This window comes from Ictidomys tridecemlineatus, chromosome 11 (assembly GCF_052094955.1).
Source record: "Ictidomys tridecemlineatus isolate mIctTri1 chromosome 11, mIctTri1.hap1, whole genome shotgun sequence".
Lineage (NCBI taxonomy): Eukaryota > Metazoa > Chordata > Mammalia > Rodentia > Sciuridae > Ictidomys > Ictidomys tridecemlineatus.
This window is the reverse complement of record NC_135487.1, coordinates 17139436-17165692: the sequence shown is the minus strand read 5'-3', so window position 1 is coordinate 17165692 and position 26257 is coordinate 17139436. Positions and strand designations below refer to the sequence as shown.

Below are 26257 nucleotides of genomic sequence, written 5' to 3'. Positions count from 1 at the left end.
CCCCGAAGACCAGGTGCTGGGTGAGCCCACCTGCCTGGCTCATCCCGACAGGCCATGGGAAGGGGCTGTGGGGAGGACGGTGTCAGGGTTCTCAGGGCTCCTGGAGGATGGGGAACACACAGTAGGACACCAGGAAGACAGAGAGAAAGGAACAGAGCGGTACTATGAGCCATGATACCTGAGAATCCCCCACAGCAACCAGGCACCAAACCATGGACCCAGGAAGCTCAGAGTAACAACAAGAAGGATGAATTATTTAAAAATCAAACCCCCAAAAACTACAGCTCCGCATATTAGTTTCATACTACAGAAAATCAAAGATAAAGAAAAAAAATTCCCGGGGGCTGGGGATGTGGCTCAAGCGGTAGTGCGCTCCCCTGGCATGCGCAGGGCGCTGGGTTTGATCCTCAGCATCACATAAAAATAAAAATAAAGATGTTGATCCACAGAAAACTAAAAAATAAATATAAAAAAAAAGAAAAAAAAATTCCCAGAAGCCAGAAGAAAAAAGGCCTTACCTATCACACAGCAAAATCATCACATCTGACTTCCCAGAAAGCGCGCAAGCAAGAAGAGAGGCCGTGAGCTTAAGTGTTGAGAGACAAACCCCCTCCAGCCTGGAGTCCTGCACCCTGCCAGACGAGCCTCCAAAATCGAACCCGAGTGCCAGGCATGGTGGCACCTGTCATCCCAGAGACCAACTGATACAGGCTCATTATACAGGCTGAGGCAGAGGGATCACAAGTTCAAGGTCAGCCTCAGCACTTAGTGAGACTCTGTTTGAAAATATAAAATAAAAAAGGCTGGGGAGGTATCAGGGTACCCCCGAGTTCACTCCCCAGTGCCACACACACTCACCAAAAAAAAAAAAAGAGGGAGAGAAAAGAAAAGAGAGAATTATTTTTCTCCAACAAACAAAAGTCAAGGGAATTTCTTACAAGTAAACCTGCCTTGCAGGAAATGTTAAGTCCAGGGAGAGAAGGGAGATGATGCGGAACAGAAACTCCGACCTATGTGAAGTCAGGGAGAACAGGAAGAGGAAATGAAACTCTTCTTTTTCTCATGGATGGGGAGTGATGACATGCTCCAAGACTGTTCCAAACTTCGCACACAGGGGAGGAGTGGATTGGGTTTGGGAAGATGAAGTGTTCTGGGGAGGGACGGGCAGCGCTGAGGGCCCTCGGGCAGGGTGTGGGCACCAAGGAAGCCTCAGCCTTAGTAAATGTCTGAGGAAGGAATGGAGACCCTCCCCCACTGGACGGAGAAGGGAACAGGCCCAGGGAAGTCAGGGCCCTGCCTCGCCACCTCAGGCCAGGGGGAGGCCCAAACCAGAAGAACCATGCCCCTCCGGTGGGGTGGGCTGGATCTCAGCAGGACCGCTGCCCCAGCTGGGAACATCTGTCAGCCTCAGGGATGAGGCAATGCCAGGAACTTGGCCAAGGACGGGACAGCTGGAGGCACTTCCAAGGGACACAGTTGGCAGCCCAGGGCTGCGCCTGGCCTCCAGGCTGCTCCCTCCTGCCTGGCCCCAGGAGCTGCCTTCCCAGGGCAACACCCTCATCCAAATCTCCCGGCTGGGAGGTGGAGGCTGTCCTGGTCTACTCCCTGGGGGGATGACCTCAGCTGGCCCCTACCCTTCTCTAGGTCATGTTCGGGATAATCCAGTTTCATGCAAATCTGACCCTGGAGCACTGTCCTGCCTGCAGGTGCCCCTAGTCCGGGGAGGACACAGCCCTGCACACCGAGTTTCCAGTTCTCTTGGAGGTGAGACTCTGCCCTGAGAAACCTCCAGGCAGGAGGGAGACCCAGTCTGCTGGGGAAGACAGCCACCCGCATAGATGCCTGGGCCTTGGCTGGCCCTCAGATGCCCTCCCCTCTTCCCAGTCGTGGGCGTGTGGTTCACACACCTCCCCCTCTCTCCCTCCCTCTCTCTGAACTCTGTGGGCCCCATCTGGGCTGCTGGCCACAGCCAGCATTGTGACAGACTGCCCACGCCAAGGCTGGACAGAACACACACATTCACCACACACCACTTGCTTTGGGTGAGAAGCTCTGGCCTGATTGTGACTGCTACACCCCCAGGATGGCAGCCCCTTGGCCCAGGACCTGAGCCAGAAGACCCCAGAAGCACTGCAGAATTAGGGAGTCCTCAGACTGGGCAGCCCTGGCGTCCCTGCTGGGTCCCAAACACCGAGGTTGGCCCAGAGCTGGGACGACCCCACCAGAAGCCACGGAGCCCCCAGGCACAACAGTATCAGCCTGGTTCTCACGGTACCCCCAAAGTCTGAAGTAATTACTAACAAAGAAACAACCCATTTCCCATCCATGAAACAGGGTCCAGCGAATAACGCTCTCAGACGTTGGAGAGACGAAACTGCAGTCAGAAGGCTAGCATGGTGTCCAGCCAGGCCCCGCCTCCCCTGGGTTTGGGTTTGTGTTTTCTGCATACCACCCAAACCCCTTTCTTATGTGGGCGTGGGGAGGCGGTTCTGTCCTCCTAACTTGGAAGCTGACACTCGTCCCCATCTGGCAGGAGTGGGCCTGCCCCCTGCTGTCACTCAGAGCCTGCCTTGAAGGTGGGGAAGAGAGAAGTCCCGCAGAGGACAGGGATCATTCGTGGGAGGCAGTGGCAGCCCTGGAGCCAGGATGTCCAGTGTTGGTGGCCCTGGCCACAGAACCAGATGTTTTCTGAAGGGGCACCTTGCCTGTGTCCTGAGCCACCCGCTTCCCAAACATCTGCACTCTCTGAACCTATCTCTCCAACAGGTCCCAGGAGCAGCCTGGTTTCCTTCTAGTAAATTCCTGATCTGCTAAATTAGTGGGAACCAGAGTCCACTGTTTTCAACCAGGAAGCCTGACCGCTTGGGAATTGATCGGAGGGGTAAGACAGAGAAATGGAGGAAACGATTTTCTGGATTGGTCGGGGCTCAAGGCAGGGAAAATCCAGTTTGTGTCCACGGATGTGAATCTAGCAGCCTGTGGAATATGGTGATGAAACACTAATTAAATTACACTTAATGAATTAATTAAATGATGGCCTATGGCCATCTGGCCATTGACAGTGGGGCTTTGAGGGTCTCAGTCACTCTGCCTGTAAGCACATGAATGGCAGGGATATCTCAGAGGCGCAGTGCAGCTCCTGTGACCTGGGCACCGGAAAGAAAGAGATCAGGCTTTAATCCCTGAGCTCAGCTCGAGGCACAGACCACAACTAGGACCTGGGCGACGCTTGTCTTTCTGCAGCAGCCTCGAGTGTAAGAAGAACCAGTGCAAAGTCTCAGCCTCCGTGTGGCCAAGTTTCAATGGCAGGTGAGCTGGCAGCCTGCCCTTCCTCTGCCCACGAATGGATGCTGCAGCTCCCAGAGGCCCAGCCTGGGTGGGTCAGGGCCCCTTCCCTGTTTGCTTTTGCAGCCCTGAAGAGTGCAGGATGTGCTTGGCTGTGACAGAAACCTAGGACGGGAGGCACAGGGGGGCGGGCTCCAGCTCCGGGCAGGTCCCCGGGAGCCTGTGGGTGCTTTCCTGCTGCGGCTCTGCCATTCCCAGGGTGGGTTTCACCTGGAGGGCCGGTGCCGAAGCCAGGTCCTACTGGCTCCCAAGAACCAACTGTGAGCATCCTGACTCCGTGTTCCAGGGTGTCTTCTTGGTAGTTTGAAATTGGGCACCTGTACACCATGAAAATCAGCAAATACTACACAATAGGGGGTTTTGTTTCCTTTTCAATGGAGAAGTTGTGTGTCAGTACAGCACTAACCTCATCCTAGAGGTTTAGGGCCACCGGCTTCTTTATTCATGTCCCAGGAGCGAGACAGACTCTGCTGACCGTGGCTCTCCAATCTCACTGACATCCAGCGCCAGCGGCTGACCCAGCCTAACTGGCTCCGTCTCACCCCGATCCTCTGGGGCTGGGGTGTGGGCTGTTTCTCCAGAAGGACAAGGGCTCTGAGCACAACCAGGGTTCCACGGGGAACGAGGAAAGAAGAAAGGGAGGGGGCTCCCACACTCTTGGGGTGGCTCACCCCACCTGCGGCTTCGCAGACAACCACAGAGCGGTGTCCCCAGCCCAGGCAATTCTCTGAGCCCCAGATTTGTACAACTGACCACCCACTGGACATCCCCACTTGGACAGTCATAGAATGGTCACCATGGCCAACACCCGGCACTGCTCCTCGTGCTGTGTGTGAATTAGCTCAGCTCACCCACAGGAGCCCAGCGGTGGCTCCATTATTACCCCCATCTACAGGTGAGGAAAAGGAGATTCCAAGGTAACTTCCCAGAGCCAACCTGCCTCCAGGACCCCGCTCTCAACCTGCACCCCACCCTGCGTCTTGAGGTCCCTCCCTGGTCGCCTGCTTCCCACTCAGCCCCTCCCTGGCTGGCCCAGTGCCTCAGCCTCGGCCTGGGTTATTAGTCTCCAGTTTCTAGTCCACTTCCTGCACAAACCCTGAATTCCTTGAGGGCAGGAAAGAGGTCCTGCCCCACAAGCCCAGTCCCTTACCTCAGGGTCCTGGTACTGTGCTGCACGCAGGCCCCTTGGCCCAACCTTCCAGGAGCCCCGCCCCCGCCACCTCCCCAGGGGGCCCTATTCACAAGCTCAGCACGGATCTCCTCACCCAGTCTCAGCCTCCTTCCTGCTTTACTCTTTTATTAAGATTCTAATTAAATAATTCTAATTAAGTGTAATGAGCTGAATCCGCAAACTTGCTGCGATAAAGCAGCATTCAGGACATGCTCTCTCTGATCCCTCTCGGGCAGGGGAAGCGTGGCCTGGAGCCTGCTCCCTGGGGGTGACGCAGCAGACGCAGCAGCTGGGCCTGACTCACCAGGCCAAGGCCGGAACCACCACTGGACCCCATGGCCCAGCTCAGGCCTCCCCCTGCTCTTAGGGACAGGAGCCTGGCGCACACCAATGGCCCCTCTCCTGGTCCTCAGACCAGTCCTGGTGCCTCTGCTCTAGGACAGCAGGGTGGGCAGCCCAGACTCCCGATGGTGCTCGGGGTTGGCTGACCATGCAGGGGTCTCTCTCTGCCCTTTTCCCTGCTTTCTGAAGAGGAAGGAAGCCTGTCCCTGACCTTCAGTGACCTTCAACAAGTTCCACCCCTGATCTGGGTTGCACCTCAATTTCTAACACACAGTGGCCTTGGGCCACCGAGGAGGAGAAAGCAGAGTCCTTAGGTCTCACCCAACCTTGGCCCTGCCCCTCCCTGTGGTAAGCCCCTACCTCTCGGGCCTTGATAATAACAGCCACCTTGGCCAGACACCCCTGCTCCCTCAGGCGCCCTGCCTCACATTCGCTCTCAGGCTCTGCTTCACAGCCAGGCTCTGCCCCTTCTCGACTGAGCCACTCTGGGCCTCGGTTTTCTCTTCTATTAAACAGAAAGAGCAGCACTTCAGAGGGTGGTCGTGAGGAGTAGAGGCGACTCACTAAGGTTGTCAGCACCGCACCTGGCACAGAACATGCTCGAGACCCCCCACTCAGAGCATGGCCCGTCCCCACCCCACCAGAGGGGACCCGAGCCATTGTTTAACACAAGTCAAGGGACCAGGAAGTGACAAAGTGGGATCTGAACCCAGGGCCCCCTGACTTCCACCTCTTTTCTTTCCAGTGCTGGGGTCCTGGCTTCTCCTGAAAGCCCCCAGGTTTGGGAATCAGACTCTTGGGCTGGCGGGGCCCAAACATCACACAGCCATCCTTATGGGGGTGGGAGCCCTAGTTCGGCCTGGGGAGCTGGGAGAGAGGGTCTCCGAGTTTAAAGCCTGCATCTGGGGACTAGGGGCTGGGGGTCCTCCGTACATCAGCTGTCAGAGAACCCCAGGAGGCCAGCCTTCAACCCAGGACCCAAGAAACACACCAGCCCTGCTGGGTCCCTGAGTGGTCCCCAGACCCATGGACGCCCACAGAGTCACCAACATGCAGACTGGGCCCCCACTGAACCCAGGCCCCTGGCGTCCCTTCCCTTGACCAACCTGGGTGCCCCCAGTGGAAAACGGGGAGGTCCTGCCATTCCCCGTTGGTCGTCAAGCCCAGCGCTTCCTGCTCTGGGGCGCCGCCTGATGAACACGGAGACTCTCCCCAGCGGCCCTCAGTTCCTTCCTGGCTCAGCCTAGCTTAGCCTCTCTCTGTCCCTGTTGTAGGCACAGCCTGGACAGGCGGCTGCTCAGAGCTGGCTGGGTGCACAGACGGGGGCTTCAGTCCTGCCTGGCTCTGTTGGGTCACTTTGCCTGAGACTCGGGTCTCACAGGGTCACCCTAAGGAATAATGCATGCGGACGCTCAGCATGAGCCCCGCACACAGTAGGTCTGGCCTTCCCTCAGCTCCCCCCAGGGTGTTGGGGAGCCTCGATGTCCCAGCACCTGCCCATGTGGCCTCCTGGACCCCTGTGAACCACATGCCTGTCTCCCCTCCCCTGCAGGCTTCCACTTGGTTCCGGCTTCTGCCAACCATTTGCCACCAGGAGGCTGCAGGAGCGGCAGCCTGGCAGGGTCCCCCAGCTCCAGCCCCTCATGTTCCATGAACACTTGCGGGGACCTCCTTCAGTCCCCACGTCCTCCCAGTGACTGTAAGTGGATGCTCCTTCCACCTTCCACCTGAGGCGGCCACAGTGACGGGCCTCCGGGCCAGGCAGCCAAGTCTGAAGTTTTCCTGAGGGCACAGGTTGGTGGTGGGGGCTCTGCCATGTGCACCTGCTGGCATCAGGGCAGAAGCTCCTAGGATGAGACCTGGGTCTCCCCTGGCCTCTGTCCTGTCCCAGCCACTGGGGCAGCAGAGTGAGTCTTGAGGGCCATGCTGTTAACTCACTCGTCAACTCCGTGACTGCTCTCACACAGCTGTTGGGACAGGACTGTTGGCATCCTAAGTGACAGGCAAGGAAATCAAGACATGGGCCATTTAGTCATTTCCGGGGCAAATCATCGTGGCCCAGAGCTCTGCCTGTGATCACAATTCTACTGTCTTCCAGGCGCCCAAGACCTCGGGGCCCTTGAGAGTGAGAACAAGAGACGCCCGATGAGTGGACGCTCGTTAGGTGAGTGGATGCTCGGTAGGAGCGTGAGAACCCCCACGGTTCTCGCTCTTCCCATCAGCATCACTTCTTCCCCGAAGCCTGGCCTCCCGCCTGCAGACCCCACCATCAAGCATGGAAGGGACTTCTCTCCACTGGGGACAGAGGACGGTCCTGAAGTCTGTGGGTCAACTGACCCGGGGTCCCAGGGAAGTCCTGCGCTCTTCTAAGGTCTCAGTTCCCAGCAGGAAGTAAACTGGGGGGCTGGAGCACTGTCAGCGGCTCTCCCAGCACTGACATCCTGGAATCTTGCTTTGAAAACATTCTGAAAACCAAGACCCTTGGTCGGAGCAGAGGGTTGGTCCGCACAATGTTTACCAAACCAGGGATCACAGGGCCCCGTCCCGAGTGACAGAGACCCGGAGCCTCTGAGCCCAGGACACGCAGGCGAGTGAGTCGGACAATGGGTTTGACAGTCTGCAAGGTGGACACGGGACTGCAGAGGCTCAGTATCACCACCAGCCCAGCGCTGCCCACTCTGGAGCTGCCCCTTGTCCCAGCCAGTCCTCTTGGGAACCCAGCTGGTTCTGCCCCTTCTGATGAGCTTCCGATGGCGGCACAGGACCATGGTGTCACTCAGACACGGGCCCTGGCCACAGAGCTCCCAAGCTAGCCAAGTCCATTTCCAACCTTTGTCCTCCCAGATACAGTGGGGACACTCCCTTCTGCCAGGAGCCCGCTGCGGGCCCCAAGGCACCGTCCCTCAGCCTGGCTTCCAAGGTTCTGCTAGTGGGGGGTAAACCCAGCCCACACCCGGGGCTTTGCATGGCACCAAGACCCACAGTCCCCAGAATGTGAAGGGTCAGCATCTGGGCCTCAGGCAGAGGCAGCCAGACTGGGGCTCAGTAGGTGCACTTGGAATTGTTGCCTGGCAATGTGGACTCACCACACAGCCCCTCTGTCCCGGCTGGAGGCCGTGGCACCAACCTGACCTGGGAACTGAGCCCACACACGGTGAAGGTTACTCTGTGCTGCCTTGGAAGCTCCAAGCAAGCAAGGCCACCGTGTTCTCCAAATGCTCCAAGGGACCTGTGGAGGGGCAGGGCACCTGGGACAGTGCACACATGGCCTCAGAATCCCAGGCCTGCCTCCTAGCACTGTGTGAGCCTGGAGGGTCGTGCAACTTCCCTGAGCCTCAGCATTGTCATCTCAAAAATGGGTTAATGGGGCTGGGGATGTGGCTCAAGCGGTAGCGCGCTCGCCTGGCATGCGTGCGGCCCGGGTTCGATCCTCAGCACCACATACAAACAAAGATGTTGTGTCCGCCGAGAACTAAGAAAAAATAAATATTAAAAAAATTCTCTCTCTCTATCCCCCTCTCTCTCTCACTCTCTCTTTAAAAAAAAAAAAATGGGTTAATATGGACCGACTTCTCCGCAGCAGCTGGTGGGGATGCAGGGGTATTACAGAGGGGGCCCCTCACACCATCCCTATCCTTCCTCTGAGGACACCAAGCTCATGGGCCCCACTGGCAGGCTGGACAAGGCTGCTGGGGGCCATATGGGGCTGAGGTAATGAGACATGGCCCTGTAGAGTCCTAGACACATCCAGAGAAGTGGCCCCAAAGTGCAGCCACCCGGGAAGACACAGGCAGGCTCAGCTCTGGTCAATGGAGTCCCCTCCTCGATGCTCTGCCCATGGAGACAGCCTCTGGCCGGCAGCAGCCAGTGTGTCCCAGGGAGCCCACTGCTGCGGCTGCAGGTGAGTGAGCAGGACAGGGACAGCTGGGCTCAGTCTGCCCTTTGCTCTATGAGGGACACAGTGCAGTAGAGATGAGGGTTCACATCCCAGGCCGCCTTTCACTGTGGGTCCAACCGTTCCTCTTCCCCGACTCTCAGCTGTCCCATCTGTAAAGTGGGCTTAGGACCATCCACCTTGTGGCTTGGTTTGAGGACAACACCACCCATGTTGGCATAAAGGGCATCACGGGGCAGAAGGTCACTTCCTAAAAGACAAGCCACCTGTCTGACCTGTCTGATAGCCTGTGTGGGGGAGGGGGCAGAGCAGCTGGGTGAAGACCAGGCCCAAAGTCAGCACCCCAGACATGGACTCCGCCCAGACGCCCTGGCCGGGCTTGTCAAAAACCCCTCTGAGGCTTAACTGGGATGGTTTCTCCTCCTGGAGAGAAGACCACCAGTGAAGCTCAAGTTCACGTCAAGTCAGAAGTGACCTTGTTCTTCTCACTTCATCTGCTACGCATGGAAGACGCGTGTCGGGCCCTCAGGATTCATAACTTGAGACATTGGAGACTAAAGACATTGGCCAAATTTATACAGAAAGATGAACTTGTTGGGTGTCTTTTCGGATTACAGGGAAAAGAAGAAAGGAGAGAATTTCCTAGTCATCTGTGATCCACTCAGAATTCATGAGAGTCTGCCCAACAGCCGACAGCAGAGAGCCTGTCTCTGGGTTCCAGATGTTTTAAATATCACCATCTGAAGAAATGCTTGGAGTCCCCCACAAGCCGCAGCAGAGGGCCAGGCCTGGCCAGCCCCTGCACCGTGGCTGACAGAACCCGAGGAGTGTGGCTCTGCTGTAATGGTCATTGTGAGCTGGACAGGATGCTGCAGGTGGTGTGACCACAGAAGGTGGTGTGACCCTGGGAGGCCAGGGGAGGCCCACACGGATGTGAGTGCCCTGCCAGGGCATGACAGCTTTCTTTTTCTGAGCCCTGGTGCGCTCGGCAGGAGGGAATTAATAGCCTCTGGGCTCAACACATCCTATGAGCCAGCTCACATAGTCCTTGGCACGCAGTGGGCGGGCCACTAACATTGGTCACTGTCATCAGACTTTCTTAAACATATTTGGGCCAAATTGCACTTTGCTCTGCAATAACCTGTGAGCTGAGTGTACACGCTACACACAGTACAGTGGTCACCAGAGTCCCCCAACCCCAGGGAGGGAGACTGGGGGAGGCAGTTGTTCCTGTTCAGATGGGGAAATCAAGGCTCAAGGAAAGAGGCAACTGATCCCGGGTTACAGTCACTGGATGTGGGTCTCCCTACTGTCCTCATCACACAAAGCCACACATCCTGGGCTCCTGTGGTTCCTGCCTGGCCCTGGCCCCAGCACTGAGCCGAAGCCATTTTCATGTAGCAGTCCTGCGAATGAACGTATGCTATGGGTCACTGGAGAATGTGACGGAGACGGCAGGTGTCCTTCCAGGGACAGGAGGCACACACAGGTTTAATACACACTTCAGGGGCTCACAGACCTTGACCCAGGACCCCTGACACCAGCTTTTAGAGACCTCACTAGTGCTGACACACTGGTCACTGGTGTGGCCTCGAGTCGTCCAGAGGTGACCTCACCACCACACAAGCCTGTCTGCAGCCTGGACCTTCAACAGCACCCCCACTCTGGGTGCTGCTTCTGAGTGTGTACCTGCCCAGGTCTGTGGCCACTGCTGCTCCCAACACCAAAGAGCAAGAGCCACTGGACGGAGCACTCTGGTCACCAAGCAGCTCCTTCTAAGCGCTCCTTATATTTCAAGAGAATATTTATTATTATTTTTTCTCATTAGAACTTCCTTTACAGCATCACAGGGCAAAGCACAAGACTGGGCAGCAGCACATAGAAGCACACCAACGGCCGGCCAGCAGGAGACAAAGGCCACAGTGCAGCCCTCACAGCCCAGCAGGAGCCCAGCCCCTGTGCCAAGGACGGCCTGAGTCCTGCCCCACCCTCGCTGCCTTGTGATAAATACAGGCCATGACGAAGGAGGCCTAGGATGGGAAGAGCAGCGCGACTGGGGGGGAAGGGAAGTTACTCTTATTCTCGTGCAGACCCCAAAACCCCCTCCCCAGGCGCCTGCTCTGATTTAGATGCTCAGTCGGAGCCTCGCCTCTGAGATGCTGTTTCCTGGGGTTGCTGACGCCTGCTCTGGGGAGGCTCCTTGGGATGGAAAAGATGCTCCCGGCTCGGCTGGGCTTCAGGATGCCGGAGCCCGCAGGGCAGGGCCAGGAAGGAAAGAGAGACTGAAGACAGCTTGCTGCTGCGGTGTCCCGCCTGGGACTGGCCGCAGTGTCCGGAAAGAGAACAGCGGGATGTGCACAGAGTTTGATTTGTTTCACTCTTGGAATTAGCAGACTTCAAACACTTGCATCTTCCCGGAAATCAACAGTGAGGCGGGGAGCAGGGCACGAGGCTTGTGCCAGCTCTGAGTGGAAAGGCACCAGATGGTTTGTTATGAAACACATTTTGGTCAGAAAATAGCTGGGGTTTTTTGGTTCTTGGGAGGACAATAAAGCTCGAGAAAAAGGAGGAGCAGGTTGCCAGAGGTGGCAGCAGAGGAAGCAGCTTTGGCATCAAAATCTCAGTTCCACTCCTCACACCAGCCCCTCCACGGGCGTGGCCTCAGTTTCTTCATCTGTAAAATGGCCTCAAAACTCTCCTATATGAACCTAGGTGTCGGGTCCATGTCATCCCAACAGCGTGGAGGGGCAGGGACACGCACACAGACAACCAGGAAGCAGGCAGAGCCTCATCCAGGGAGGGTGAAGGCAGGGATGAGGCCTTGGGGGTGACTACACAGGTAGTCCCCACAGTCACAGTGGACTCCAGAGTCTGGGCAGCCAGTTCCACCGGTCCCAGCATGGTGGGGGCCGTCCACAGGGATCCTGGCCCCTCCTGGAGGAGGAAGGGCGGAAAGAAAGCTCTGTTTATCAGCACCATCAAGGAGCCCCCAGGCACGGCTGCTGTGTGTGCAATAAAGTGCCAAGCCACGGCCTGTCTTTGGTCTGCGGCTGCCCCTCTGAGTGCCTGGGTCCAGGTGTCAAGCCTGGGCCTGCTGGGGACCTGAGGAGGACCACTTCGAGGACCCAGTCCTGCCTGGGGGCTCCTGAGCTTCATCACTTTCAGCCAGGAGAGGGGATGTCCCCAGGGAAACCTAGGGACATGAAATGCTTTGGTCACTGTCCTGATACCCACAGCTGGAGCAGAGCTGGCTTGGGAGAGAGCAGGAAGTCACAGCACTGCACATATAACATGCCCGATGGGAAACTGGCCTCTGAGCATGAACCGGGAGTCACTGAATAAATATTCAAGGCATCTTTCAGTTCTAAAGAAGCAGGTTAAAAACCCCCTCTCTCCCCCCTGCTTGACTGGCCGCAGCTTTGATCTGCAGGCTGACGCTGCTGTGGGCTGGAAGAGGTGGCCAGCAGGTCCTGGAGCTGGATGCCCTGCCACAGGTGGCTTTGGTCTGTCACATGTCAAGGCTGGTAGAATCCTGATGGGCCCAGGCCCTCAGAAGCTGAAGAGGTCCTCCTGCTCAGGGCCATTGCTGTCAGGCTTTTCCCAGTCGAGAGGCGAGAGGCTCTGGGCATGATGGATGTCTTGCGCTGACAGTCCAGTGTCCAGGACCTGAGGGTTCGTCCGTGATTGTGCCAGCCTGGAAGGCAGAGCTGTGTGAGCTGAGTGCTTGGGCAAGGAGCTGGTAGGGCCTGAGGAGCCAGTCCAGCCCAGCAGCACAGGACCAGAGAGGGCAGAGCAGGAAGATCGCAGGACACAGGACAAAGGAGAGCCTCTGACCAGGGGGCCGTCCCTAGAGCATCAATCCAAAAGCCAGGCAATAGACACACTGAACCCAAGAGAGGCCAGGGCACAGTACAGGCCTGACCAGGAGTTACCAGGAAGAGGGAGAGGGCAGTGCAGGAAGGCATGATGGCCGGCCTGGCGGGAACCGGCCTAAACTTGAGAACCTTCCTTGGCTATAACCACGTCCAACAGCGTGCTCTAGCCCTATGTACAGGGGGACCCCCCAGCATCCACAGAACTGGGGGAGTTAAGCCAGTGACAGCCCACATCCTCAGAAGGCACTCTGGGTGGTTTGACCAGCAGGAGAGGGGCTTCTGACACCCAGGTGTCAAGAGAGACAGCAGTTCCCCAAGGACAAACGCAAAATTACATCCCTGTGGGATTTGCCCGAGCTACACCAAGGCTGTACACGTTGTTTTCTGATTCCCTGGATTTAGAAATTGTTTAATAAAGGATATATGATACTTGAATAGCTAGGAAAAGCAAAAGAAAACTTTTCTTCAAATGAGGGGTGGTCATCAGCCAGTAAAGCAAGAAAGGTGGTAAAAACGTCCCTGTCCCCATAAGGGATCAAGATGCTGCCTCTGGGGATGGTGCAAAGCGGGCACTGTCCCCACCTGACAGAGCCCAGCAGTGGGAGTGTGGCAAGGGGCTGGCTGACAGGGTGCAGGGCTTCCCCGCAGCCACAGTCCTTTGGGCAGTGTGTCCTGCTACTGCAGGTAGCCATGGCTACAGGACGGCCTCTGGGAAAGTGAGGAAACGCCTCCACCCTCAGGCTTTACCAAAATACCTCCTGCTGCCTGACGGCCCTCCTCCCTGAGCTTAATTAAGCTCTGCCTTCTCCCTGCCCCACTTCCAAGCAGGCTCCCAGGAGGGGACACAGCCTGCCCCAGGCGTAGGAGGAGGAAATCGGCCTGAGCTGCAGAGCGTTTGGTTCAGCTCAGATGGTGGCAGAGCAGCCACCAGGAGTTTCTGACCTAACGGCGACAGCTTTCCAACACATCTGGCCGCCCTGGAAGGGGTCCCCCCAGGTAGAGGGGAGCCTGTCCCTGGTGATGGCTGAGTGGAAGGAGGGGATCTTGCTCTGGAGGTCAGGCACAACAAAGGCCCTGGGAGGGAGGGGCAGGCAGGGCCAACCCCCAAACCCTGACCCCAACACAAGGAACACAGTCAATGTTACCTTGAAAACGCTTCATCCAGGCCATCGTCCAGCTCCTTGGGGAGACAAAGAAGGAGGTGAGAACTCTGCAGGGGAAGCCCACGCTCACTACAGGGGCTCGGCCACAGGGACTAGGGACCCATATGGGGCGAGGGGGAGGTGATAGAGGGAAGGCTCAGGCAGGCCTTGCACCTGGTGCCACCAGCAGCACCTCAGCCTGTGGACCCACAGCAGGGTGTGGGGCCGAGAAAGGGCACGTCCCAGGCACTGGAACGGAGGCCTCATTCCTAACTCTGCCGCCAGCATCTGTGAGACTTGGGGCAAGTCACTGCTCCTCTGTGAGACTCAGCTTTTCCTTCCATCAAGTGAGGGACTGGGTGACTTCCATGGCTTTCAAAATGCCAAAAGGGAAAGGCTGGAGAAGCAGGCTCCCTGGCCTCTATCCTCGCCCAAAGCCCAAATGCCAACGCACGCAGCATGATGGGTGGCAGGACCCGTAGCCGCAGCGGAGAAGCCCTGAGCAAGGTCCCTCCACTGCCCCCGGTGCAGATGGGCAAGGAGCAGGGGTGGTCCCCAGACCACCACGGGTTTGAGGGACACCCAGGTCTCTCAACAGTCAAAGGGACTTGACTAGATTTTTTTTTTTTTCTTTTTGTGGTGCTGGGGATTGAACCCAGGGTCCTGTGCACACAAGGCAAGCACTCTGCCAGCTGAGCTCTATCCCCAGCCCTCAATGTTCTAGATTTTTAATAATTAAAGATATACAAGAAAAGTAAGTGCAAGATTCTGCAATGGACCCTGGACCAGAAAATGGACATAAAATAGACAAGCGGAGAAAGGCGAGGGTCTGCAGGTTGTGTAACACGGTCTATCCGAGTTACTTCCCCGATGTTCATCACTGCAATGTGGTTATGCAAGATGGTGACATCTAGAGAATCTGGGTGAAGGGACAACAGGAATTCTTTGTATTATTTTTGTAACACAGTCTGAAATCATTTTCAAATGAAAAGCTAAAAAAATTAAATAAAATAAAATAAAGCTCCTTGGGAGATTCTGTGGGCAGAGGTCACCCTCCTCACTGCGAGATGAAAAAGCTGAGCCTCGGAGAGTCCGAGGCTTGCGCTGAGTCACAGGGGACCCAGGCCACACTGACAAAAGGGGACCCGGGCCACACTGACAACAGCCCAAGTCTTTGACTCCTCATTTAGACGGCTGCGCGGGGAGGGGTTTCAGGCACAAACTCTGCCACACCAAGAACAAAGGGGCCTTTGGCTGGTCCTGCGGTGGGCAGAGCTGTGGACGCTCAGGCCAAGAGGCTGGGCATTGTGAGGAGACAGCTGTGCTGGGAGTCAGGCCTGCTGGGGACGTGGCCCCAGGTTCAAAGGGGACATTGTTCATCCCCTGCCCTGGGACTGGGTGCTGCTGGGCTGGGTCTGGTCCTCCTAGAGGCCCACAGGTCACGGTGCCAAGGTCTGGACCCTGGAGCTGCCTGAGGCTCATCCAGAGATCTGGTCAAGGATCAGTGAATTCTGTGGGGTCCCCAGGCCACATAGTCACTCACCCAGACAACACTGCTGCTACTCAAGGCTTGAGACCGTGGTGCCTCGTCCACATTAGTGGTGTTGGCACTGACCGTGGACAGCGGGGCCTTGGTTGTCTCTTCCAAGTCCAGGAGATTCCCAGTGGCGACCACTGTGAGGGGGTCCGCCAAGGGTATCAGTGGGAGATGTGTCACTTCTTTCTGAATCCCTCCTTGGACTCAGCCTTGCCCTGACCAACAGGTCAGACCACCCAGAACCCTACCCACACCTCCTCCCAAAGCTGGACCCACCTGCAAGATGAGAACCTGTCTCCCACTGAGGGCTGAGACTGAAACCTGAAACTCTGCACTTCACAACGTTGAAGTTGGTTTCTTTTTCAGTACCAGGGATTGAACCCTGGGGCACTTCACCACCCAGCCACATCCCCAGGGTCCTACTGAGTTTCCCAGGGCCTCACTAAGTTGCTGATGTGGCTTTGAACTTGCAATCCTCCTGCACAGCTCTTAGGTTTTCAGAGAGAGTGCACAACAGAATGCAAGTGCACAGAGAGCGCACACACCCTGCCCAGGGACACATCTAGAAAAACGTGCTCCAAGTGGGCTTTCTTTTTTCCTGCCTACATTTTCTCATTTAACCACAACGAACATGTATTATCGATTTAACAACAAAACAAAATCAAACATCAAGATTTGCCCAGCCCTGGGAGGAGAGGACCCCGAGCGGAAGGCAGGCCCCATGCCCTGCAGCTGAAGGGCCCTCCCCTGGCCAACACTCACAGCTCTTCAAAGATGGGGCGCTGTCGCGGCAGGTCCCTGGGACATCCCCTCCCTCCTGGACAGCTTTCTCCCTCTTCTCCTTCTCTGTGTGATCAAGGCACAGCAAGCAGAAGCCTCAGACCCCGGCACTGTCTCCTGCAATCCCTGGGCAGGAGGCAGGCTGCGAGCAGTCTTGGGGTAGTTTTAGGTCTCCAGTCAGGAGGAAGGACAACTTGAAGAAGCCACTGAAGTCTCACAAGCACCCCAAGGGAGGGAGATGGCCACTGCCCTTCCATCGGGTGGGAAAAATGAGACTCAGCAGGACCTGTTCAAAGTCACAGCCAGGCGAGGATGAGGCTGGGAGTCAGTCAGGTCTGACTGGGGGCCCTTGCCCTCCCGCCCTCCCATGACTTCGATGAAAAAGACTCACCTTCTTTGGACACCTGCCAGAACTCAAAGGCGACTTTGAAGGCCTGGGCTACAGTGAGGGTGACAGCCTGTGCCTGAAAAACAGGAAGTGGGGTGGGGAGGCCTGTGGTGTCAACCAAGGAAGAGCAAGCAAACTTGTGTTGCTGGGGACTCAGGCCAGGTGCCGTGGTCCCTCGTGTAGCTCCTATGCCTCCATCCCTGGCTTGGGAGGGAATGCCTGGGGCAGCAGGTATGGTCTGGCTCTTCATCTGATACCAAAGCAACCTAGGCATGAAGACAGTCTAGAGAAGCAGCCCAGGCCCCATTCTCCCCACCTCCAGGGAAGTCCCCACCCTGCTCCAGCTGCCCCACGGCAAGGGCTGCCCTCGCCAGGCTTTCCTCCCCGAAGTCAATGAGCTGAGGCTCACATCCTAGAGAAGCCCCTGAGCACCTGGGGACTGCACACCTGAGCCCACAGAACTGGAGGTCAGAGGCTGGGGCTGGCAGAGTCCAGCCACGGCCTGAAGATCCCTGGCCAGGGAGGCAGGTCAGAGCATCCAGGGCTATGCCAGGCGAGCCAGCAGGGCTGACAGCTGGGTCCCGGCAAGGGTGGCGTCGCCTTACAAACTTCCCGGCAGGAGCAAGATGGCAGTGAGTGTCAGGGACCAAACCATTCAGTTCTTTTGGAACCAACCTGTAAGGGGTGGGGCACACCTCAGCCCTTCACCCCTAAGGAACCCCATCCTTGGTCTCCAACCCCACTCAAATGTCACTACTTCATTCCTGTCATCACCTACCTCTCTGTGGTCATTATGCACATGAAAGTGTCACTAGCTGGGGCCAGGGATGTAGCTCAGTTGGTAAAGGGCTTGCCTCAAGTGCACAAGGCCCTGGGTTCAATCCCCAGGACCATAAAAAAAAAAAAAAAAAGAAAAGAAAAGAAATTTTCACTAGCTCACTAGCCTGTGTCCCCTGAGCTGTGTGCTTCCCTACCTGTAAGGGTCAGTCTGAACCTCCTCCCCCAGAGCAGGCCACACCCCTCCGAGGAGGCTACAGGCTGGATGAATCACAGCCCTCAAAGGGGCAGGCCTCAGCCAGCCAGGACCTTCCTGGGCCACACTCCACTCAGCACTTCCTCTCTGGGACCCGGGATTCCAGTTGGAACCTGCGCAGCTCAACTCCAGGCGTGGGAGCTCCAGAGCTCACGGCTGGAGCTGGAGCCCTAGAAACACCACCCAGCTTCCTTCTAGAAGTTCTGGGTAGGAGAAGAAAGCAGGAGACTCCTTCAAGTGCACCACAAGTTCAGACCTCGCCAGCCTCAGCCACACTCCCCCTGGAGCCCTAGAAACACCACCCAGCTTCCTTCTAGAAGTTCTGGGTAGGAGAAGAAAGCAGGAGACTCCTTCAAGTGCACCACAAGTTCAGACCTCGCCAGCCTCAGCCACACTCCCCCTTCTACCAGACAACATGGTTTAATTGAGAAATGAATCCGTGGCCACTGCCTTCCAAAAAAAAATTTTTTTTAAAGTTTTAAAATCCCTAAACAAGCTGACTGATGCGTGCCAATTAAACTTCACCAAGTATAAAATCTCATTTGAATGTCTCCATCATTTACATTTTTGATGGAAGTACGGGTGCTTTATGGCAAAACTTAAATATGGTAATTAAGTATGAAGCTCTTCACAGCTGTTTACAATTTAAGCTGTCATGTCTGAATCAAGTTTAATAGACCCAGTTACCATTGAGAATTGCCCATGAACTAAAAATATGGGCTAATTACCAACCCGAGTCAGATCACTATACACCAGAGCAAGGGCTGGTCACCCAGTGTGGCTGGGATGTGGAAACACCAATATTTTTGCCTGCAGGAAACCTGGGGACACAAGCTAAGACTGTTTTTGCATAAATCTGCTTCTCATTTGCATACATTCCCGCCACTTTGCCCTGACGTCCCAGGCTGTAAGTTAAACCAAATATAACCAGAGCTGCAGCAGGTGGCTGAAGGCCCAGGCGCGGCAGGGTCTGTGAGGATCTAGTACCAGCTGCAGGATCTAGTACCAACCTCAGAGGACAAACTGCTCAGGCCTGCCGCGGACAGCCTTCGTTCCCCACTTCCAGGGCCGGTGCCAGCCTCCTCTGAGTACCGCTGACTACAGGTCTGTCTCATTACCTGACCAGCTTCTCTACCCAGTTTTCCCATCCCTGCCTTGTTTCCAGTGACTGGCCAGGTACTAGGCCAACTGAGCCCTGCTCTGAGCAGCCTGCTCCCTAAAAGGAGAGAGCCTTGCATGAGGATCACTCCAGGAAGGCCAGCAGCCCCTGTGCCCAGGTAGAGTGGAGGCATAGAGTCCCTGGGCCTGTGGAGTGACCCTGAGTTCCTCCGCCTCCACTTCTGTACTTGGAGGCCTCGGTGGGCACTGCTACCTGCTGCCGGTGGATGGAAATGTCTTTATGTAGGGAGCTTCTTCTGGCCGTGCCCAACAGGACAGGGAAAGGAGGCCTGGGGGCTGTGCTGCCCCAGCACTGGCCTGGCTGGTGAGTGACGTGGGGATGAACCCCTTCTCCCGGCTTCCCGCAGGAGGTGCAGGGAGATAGAGACTCCAGGAAGGCAGGCTGCCATACCCTCACAGTCTCCGAGTCCCAGCTATGTTAAGACAGTGCTGTCCTGCGTCCCAGCACCAGCCGCCCCACACAGCCGCCTGGCAGACTCCTACTCGCTGTTCATCCTTTGCAGTCCCTGTCTCTGGGGAGACCTCCTGACCTCCAGGAAGGTTGGAGAACCTCCACTCTGGAGTGAAGCCCTCCGGTTACTGAAGCTGAGTCCCTGCCTGCAGACTGCACAGTCCCCAGGGTCCCCAGCACTCCCCACCAGGCACAGCCCCCAGGCCTCCCTTCTCTGGTCCCACTGGGCACAGCCAGAAGAAGCTTCCTACAAAAACATTCCCGTCCACCAGCAGGTGGCCCAGGAAGGACAACCACCCGGCAGTGGGAGCTCAAGGCACCGCTTGTCTTCTGCCTCCCCGTGAGGAATCCTGTGAAGTCTTGAGAATCTCTGGGTTTCCAAACAGGGCCAGGGGCTAGCTAAGGCCTTGGAGCACCAGGCAGTGTTGTGTGTCACCTGGGGTGGGCTGTGTCTCAGAAAAATGGGGTGGAAGCAAAGAATGGAGAGAAGGACAAGCTGCAGTGCAGCCAGTCAGTCCTGACCAGGGACAGGATATGCTGAGAGGAGGGAGGAGCCTGGTGTCTGGCAGGAGCCCTGCCCTCTGTTGACTGCCTTTCTGACCGGGGGCGCCCGATTTCCTTCAGGTCTGTCTGAGGTGCTCTGAGCCCAGGCAGGGCCTCCCTCGGAGGTGCCAGGCTAGCTCCCTCTTATCCTACCCCCATGCACAAGGGAGCCCCTGCACCTGGGAGTGGCCCTCCTGCTGCAGCAGGAGCTGTGGGCTCGCTGCCCAGGACATACTCTAGTCAGTAGGAGGAAGAGGCGGACAATGGGACAAAATGAGCCCGTATTTTAAGTCCATGTGGCTTCATAACTACCAACACCAAGAGTCACTGTCTAGGGAACAAGGCTGCCACTGGAGAAGTTCAGCCACCGCAGTTCAGGAGCCTGCGGTATCACAAGACCCCAGGTGAGTGCCCAGTCCCACAGAGTCTGCAAGAAACAAGGGGGCAAAATCAGCACAGCGGTACAGGCCTGTAATCCCAGACTCAGGAGGCTGAGGCAGGAGGATTGTGAGTTCAAGGCCAGCCTCAGCAATTTAGTAAGGTCCTAAGCAACTCGGTGAGACCCTGTCTCTAGATGAAAAATAAAAAGGGCTGGGGATGCAGCTCAGAGGTTAAGCACCCCTGGGTTCAATCTCCAGTACCAAAAAAAAAAAAAAAAAAAAATCACTGAGGTAATCTCTTCATTCTGTTGATAAATAACAGCCCAGAGAAGGGCAGGATCTTATCAAAGGCCACACAGCACATCAGCCATTAGAAGACTTCTTGTCTGTCTCCTACTATGTGTCTTCCATGATCCTTTGTGGTAGGCTGAATCTGGGCACCACAGATGTCCCTGTCCTAATCCCTGGAACCTGTGAATGTTACCGTATATGGCAAAAGGGCTTTGCAGGCGGGATTAAGTCAAGGACCTTGCGATGTGGAGATTATCCTGGATTACCTAGTGGGCCCAATGTCAACAGGGCCTCGAGTGGGGTCAGGAGAGCCAGAGAAAGAAACAGCAAGGTGACGACAGAAGCAAGACTGGGGGTTGACCTGCTCAGGCCCTGAAGGTGGGGGACAGGGCCTCGAACACAGGATTGCACGTGACCTCTGGAAGGAAGAAAAGGTCAGGAAACAGTCCCCACTGGAGCCTCTGGGAGAAACACAACCTGCTGACCCACCTCAGCTCTCTGACCCCCGGAACTGTGAGAGGACAAACATGTCTGGCTTTAAGCCACTAAGTCTGTGGTCACTCGTTACAGCGTCATAGGAAACACACAGTACCTAGAGCAGGTGGGCCGCAGGAAGCCAGGCCCACCGCTCTGATGTCCTCCACAGGTCCTTTTACACAGGGAAGGGAGAGCCATGGGGACTGGGGACCAGGCTCTTGGCAGTGATGGAGGTCAACTGAAGCTGACACTGAATCAGCAGATGTGGGAATCTCTTTACAGAGAAGATGCTCCAATCACAGGGCCGCAGACACAAAGCCACGATGCCAAAGGCTGACCTGTCCCAGCTCCATGTTCCCAAATTCAAGACAAATGCCCAAGACCACCGAGGTCTCTCATCCACCCATCCAGCTAGATGTGTCAGGGTCAGCCTGGAAATGGGACGGAAGCTCGCAGCCCTCCCAGCTGCACAGAGGGGAAGGAATGTGGGTTCAAGTGCCTCTGCTCTTGGTGGCCGTCATCTTCAGCAAGACAGCTGGGCTCCGAGGGTGTTTCATTATAAATCTCAAAGAAAAACAACAGCGAACAACAGTGTCCCAGAGCAGAGTGTCCTGAAGGTCAAACAAGAAAACCCTTAAAGCCAGGCACTAAAATGAGCATGCGGAGGGTGATGAAGCCTCTCCCTCCCTGGGCTGGTCACAGCAAGTACAGTCCCCTGAGGGGTCCATCCCAGGAGCTGGGCACTGACCTCTCATCTCCTGGGCCTAAGCCCTCCCAGGTCTGCACCCTGCAGGCTGCAGTGGCCTCTGGTAATCTCACACCTAACAAATCTTGTTACAGAGAGGAAGCGGCCCAGGTACTTCCTGCACAAAGGCGAGTCACTGGACACAACCAGGCTGTCCTGTGGGGCGCCGCTGACTACAAGCCTGCACAATGCCATTGGCTCTCAGCAGCCACTTGAGATTCCCCAGGGTTGCGTCCATTGTTAATGGACTTTCACCTTTGGGTCTTGCCTCCTCCCAAGAGCAGTCCCAGCTCCCCACTGACCATTTTCCGCTTGGTGCAGAGGAAGGCATGGCACTCGAGGTTCTCGCTGTGCTGGCTCTGCGCAATGTATGCGAAGACTTTGTCGTGCATCTTGTCTGCCGTACAGTAGGAGATCCTGAAAGGCAAGTGGGAAGTGTCACCAGACCCAACAGGGCCTGACCACAGCTTGGATGTGCTGTACATAGGGCATCTCCCCTGAGTTCAAAGAGCCTACTACCCCTCTTCTCCAAGGCCGGACTGTAGATTCAGCCTTGGCCTCCAGGCCTGGCATCCTGCACCTTCTGTGGGAGAAGGACCCAGGCCAGGCACAGGAACTGGGGGTAAAGACCAGAGGAAGCCACCTCCTTCCTCCCCACACTCCAAAATAGTAGGAGCCGATGCCCAACTGCTCCCCAGGCAACGGATCAAAGCTTTCCAGACAGAGCCTTGCTTCATTCTCAGAGCTTCCCTTGGAGATGGAAAAACTGAGGCTCAAGGTCTGGGACAACAGGGCTGGTGGCAGAGCTGGGACCTAAACTCACCTGTGGGATTCCAGAGTCGTCCCTGAAAGGTCTGTTCTAACTGGCGGTAGAGACACCGCCCTGCTCCTTCTGCCCGTCACCCAGCCTCCCCTGCCAGGTCATCAGGGGAACTCCAGCCCATGTCCCCCAGGGTGGCTGGGATCAGGAGCAGCATATCTTCTGGAGCTGCTGCCAAGGGTGGGGACCTAGAACTAGGGTTGGGCATGTGAAGATGGTGACAGGATCCCCAGTGGGTATGGGTGGAGATTCCACAACTCGCAACTCGTTCTGCAGGGAACACCCTCCTGCTTCCCCAGCCCTCATCTGCTGGTCCTCTCTGCTGGATTCCCCCACTCCTCCAGTCCTAGGAATCGTGACCAGGGGAGGAGCTGACAGCCCAGGAGCCAAGAGGCCCCAGCTTCAAGCTTCAATGATACCACTCCTGTGGCAGTGCTGAAGGCCTGCAGGTGGACAGAAGGGGTGCACATCCCCAGCTGCCTCTTATTTCTAGGGATCCAGCCTCTTGCCCAAATGGCCCTGGGTCCTTGGAATCAGTTGGCCAGATCTTGCGATTCTTCAAGCCCCAGCAGGGTGTCACCTCCCCTGAGAGGTATTCCCAGATTTCCCCAGGCAAGCCCTTCCTCTTCTGTTGCCCCCACCCCAACACTCTGTCTCCTATTTCCTCCCCTCCTGGCCCTCCTAGACTGGGAGCTCCTAGAGGACAAAGCGTGAGTCACATCCCTCATCTGGCACAGACATCAGCAGAGCAGGTCCTTGGAAAGACAGGCTGGTGGCATCAGCAAGGTGAGAAAAGGCATCTGCTCAACACTTTGACCCCAGCACATGTGCCCCCCACGCTGGCCCAGGCTGCAGCCAGCTGAGCCAGCTGCCTGGGGACAAAGCAAGAAAGTGGAAGGAGGCCTGGCAGATGGGGGCCTGCTGGACAGAGCTCTAGCCTGGTCCCTGTCCAGGTACCACCTCACTGTAGCAGAGGCCATTCCCTCTCTGGGCCTCACTTTCTCCCTCTGTAGAATGGACTGGGACCCCTTCTAGTTCGTAAGTTCTACAGGTGACCAGCCAAGAGAGGAGTGGAGGCAGCCTGAGGCTCCAAGGGCTAAACCCTGCCTCTGTGGGACAAGAGAGCCTCAGAGGGACCATCTACACACTGTGGTGCAGATCCTGGATGACCCTCTGGAATGCCCGGCCAGTTGCCCAGGGCTGAGCTACTGCATTTGCGGTGTAAGAGGCAGGGAGTCTGTAGCTCTGTGCTCCAGGCCGAGTTGGCACTGCACAGGTTGAGGTGGACGCACAGGGCCAGGCAACTGCACCTTAGTGGAAGACTAGCTGTGAGCTGGGTGCTATGTGGGAGCATTCTGTTAGAGCTCAGGGAGGTAGGACCTGCTCCCATCCCATCTAACAGATGAGGACACGAAGACTCCATCATCACTGTGACAGAAAGCAACAGAGCCTGGACTCAGCTAGACCACTCGGTGCACCACCCCAAGAGGCAGTGACATGGGCCACCCCCGTGCAGCTTACCTGTAAATGGACACGTTCTCAATGAGCTGATTGGTGAGGTTGTCAGTCAGGATAATGCCCCGGGGTGACACTTTGAGAGTCACCTTCTGCAGCTTCTTCCCACTGGCCTTGGCCTGGGGAAGGGAGAAGGAAGGCAGAGGTAGGTCAGGAGCTGCCTGTTTACATGGGGCCCTGCCTCGCGGCTGCGCCTAACTGCCCCAGGCCCACAGGCAGGGCCTGCGTGAGGCCTCGGCTCAGGTCAGTGCCACGGGGAGGGTGCTCAGCCAGCTCCTCCTGCAATAAAAACAGGATAACGACTGCTGCCGTTCACCAGCACCCTCAGCCTGCCAAGACTGGACCTCACAGGCAGCAGGGTGGACTCTCGTCCTTCCCTCCCAGGAGGAAGTGAACTCAGAGGGTGAGGGACTGGTCCAAGGGCACACAGCTGGGAGGGATGCCAGACGGCTATCTCCACCAGCAGGATGACGTGGAAGTGCTCCACCCACCACCCCTGCCAGCACCTGAGCCACAGGGTCGAGGTCACTAAGGAAAGTGGATTAAAGGGCCATACTCACTAGGAGCTGGGAGGGGCCAATCTGGTCCCTCGTGGGCTACACTCTCTCAGGCCACTGTGCACATGGTCAAATGACAGCAACCTCCCCACCTCCCCAACACCGGTAAGCCACCAAAACTCAGGCAAGGAGGCTGAGCCATGGAGTTGAGACTGAAAGTAGCCACACACATGTTGGCTGGACAGGAGGACACTGACCCTGACCCAAGCCCAGTGGATCTCCTCCATGTGAGGCCTGACACACGAAGCTGACACACTAAGACTCCAGGGCAGGGCCAGGCTCAGACATCCCACTGAGGTCATGAGCTGGGGAAAAGGGGCAGCTGGGAAGAAGCTGGCCCTGGCTGTAGCACCTGCCCCCCTCCCCAGGGCACTTACAGTGGCCACGATCCTCTTGACAGCAGCGGCTGACAGCTCCTCGCCTTTGGGCCGCTCCACCAGTGTCATGCCCAGGTACTTGAGGCTGAAGAGCATGCCCTCCAGCAGCGTCTCCCGGGTGTCCGTCCAGTTCTCAGGCAGCTCTGGGGTAGGACAGGGAGGCCCTCAGAAAACCAGGAAGGAACACTGTGGTGCCCCTGCCACCATTTTTACTATCCATGAAGAACAGTTTCTAGAACACACCCAGCACTGATAAGCAGCTTTCCACAAACTGCCCCCACGAATTCTCAAAGAGCCCACGAGCAGGTCTTTTATCACAGCCACTGCAGACAACGATGCCGGGGCCCAGGAGGCTGCCACACAAGCCCACAGAGCCAGTCAGTGCCGGGGCCGACTTGGCCACGTGTCCAAGTCCCCAGCCAAACTCAACTTCAACGCTTCTTTTTTTTTCTTCTTCCCCAAGTGAAAAAATCCATTTTTTTTTACTTTTAAAAGACATTATTATTGGGGCTGGGTGGTGGCTCAGCAGTAGAGCACTTGCCCAGCACATGTGTGGCACCACATAAAAATAAATAAATAAATAATGCAGGTATTGTGTCCATCTACAATTAAAAATATTTTTAAAATGTTATTAAAGCACAATTCACATGTCATAAAATTCATCTGTTTTAAGGGGACAATTCAGTAATATTTGGTAAACTTACAAGTGGAGCACCTGTCATCACAACCCAGTTCCCATACACTTTCGTCATCCCCAAGGTGCCTCCACCTGTTTCTCTCTTTCCACCCCAGAAGTAGGAAGCTGCCAGGCTACTTTCTGTCTCAAGGTTTTGGGGACCTTTGGTGTCAAATCCTTCTGTTTCAAGATTTGCCTTTTCTAGACATTTCATGCAAACAGACTCAGCGAGGGGCCTTTTGTGTCAGGCTTCTTTAACTTATGGAGCTCACTTTTTTGGTCTTTGAGACTGGTCAAAATGTTAAAAATTTGATGCCACCTGGTTGGCAGCCCTGTGGGTGCCACAGGTAGTCAAAAATATGGAGCACTTAGGGAATTTGCCTGTCACCCTTGCACTGGGCTATGCTACTCTTCTCTGTTTCATTCCAATTTTACCATCAATGCTGCGGAAGCGAACGCCAGTGCTAACTTCTGCCCCTTCTCTTGCTGCAGCCTTGGTGAGGTGGGTATGAGCCCTCACTACAGTCAGGAGGCAGAATGGAGGGGAAGAGACATGAGACAAAAGTCACACACCATAGCAGAGGAATGAGGCCCCGGGTGGCCACCGTGGCCCAGCCTGAACTGCCTCACTCTGCCTGCACCCGAGACCCAAGGGTTGGGGAGGGCAAAGGGTTGGGGAGGACGAAGAGTTGGGGGAGGGCGGCAGCAGAGGCAGCAGCTCAAGGATCTCTGGGCGAT

General features: G+C 56.3%; 1 protein-coding gene, 1 long non-coding RNA gene and 1 other non-coding gene across 8 annotated transcripts in view; 1 reads left to right on the top strand and 2 right to left on the bottom strand.

The window, feature by feature from the left end:
- The first annotated feature begins 1131 nt into the window (after positions 1-1131).
- On the top strand, positions 1132-8361 carry LOC144367948 (uncharacterized). Of its 5 annotated transcripts, XR_013427607.1 has the most exons (7): positions 1132-1764; positions 2767-2881; positions 3244-3309; positions 3799-4262; positions 5048-5206; positions 6133-6291; positions 6411-8361. It is a non-coding gene; the product is annotated as an uncharacterized LOC144367948 (long non-coding RNA). The 5 variants fall into 5 exon arrangements; XR_013427610.1 differs by lacking the exons at positions 3799-4262; positions 5048-5206 and having other exon boundaries at positions 1468-1764; XR_013427608.1 differs by lacking the exons at positions 1132-1764; positions 2767-2881 and having other exon boundaries at positions 2901-4262; positions 6411-6652; positions 6957-8361.
- Positions 8362-10539: 2178 nt separating this feature from the next.
- Ldlrap1 (low density lipoprotein receptor adaptor protein 1) overlaps positions 10540-26257 on the bottom strand; it is a 24089-nt gene continuing 8371 nt past the window's right edge. The window contains exons 2-9 of one of the 2 annotated variants that reach the window (XM_005317622.5): positions 24844-24986; positions 23916-24028; positions 21877-21991; positions 16479-16551; positions 16070-16153; positions 15314-15444; positions 13774-13808; positions 10540-12447 (exon numbers count right to left, since the gene is read on the bottom strand). In XM_005317622.5, the coding sequence (XP_005317679.1) occupies positions 12303-12447; positions 13774-13808; positions 15314-15444; positions 16070-16153; positions 16479-16551; positions 21877-21991; positions 23916-24028; positions 24844-24986 (839 nt within the window). In that variant the 3' untranslated portion in view covers positions 10540-12302. The other variant, XM_078025624.1, reaches the window with a different exon arrangement.
- On the bottom strand, positions 25873-25974 carry LOC120891018 (U6 spliceosomal RNA). The gene has a single exon (XR_005735457.2). It is a non-coding gene; the product is annotated as a U6 spliceosomal RNA (small nuclear RNA).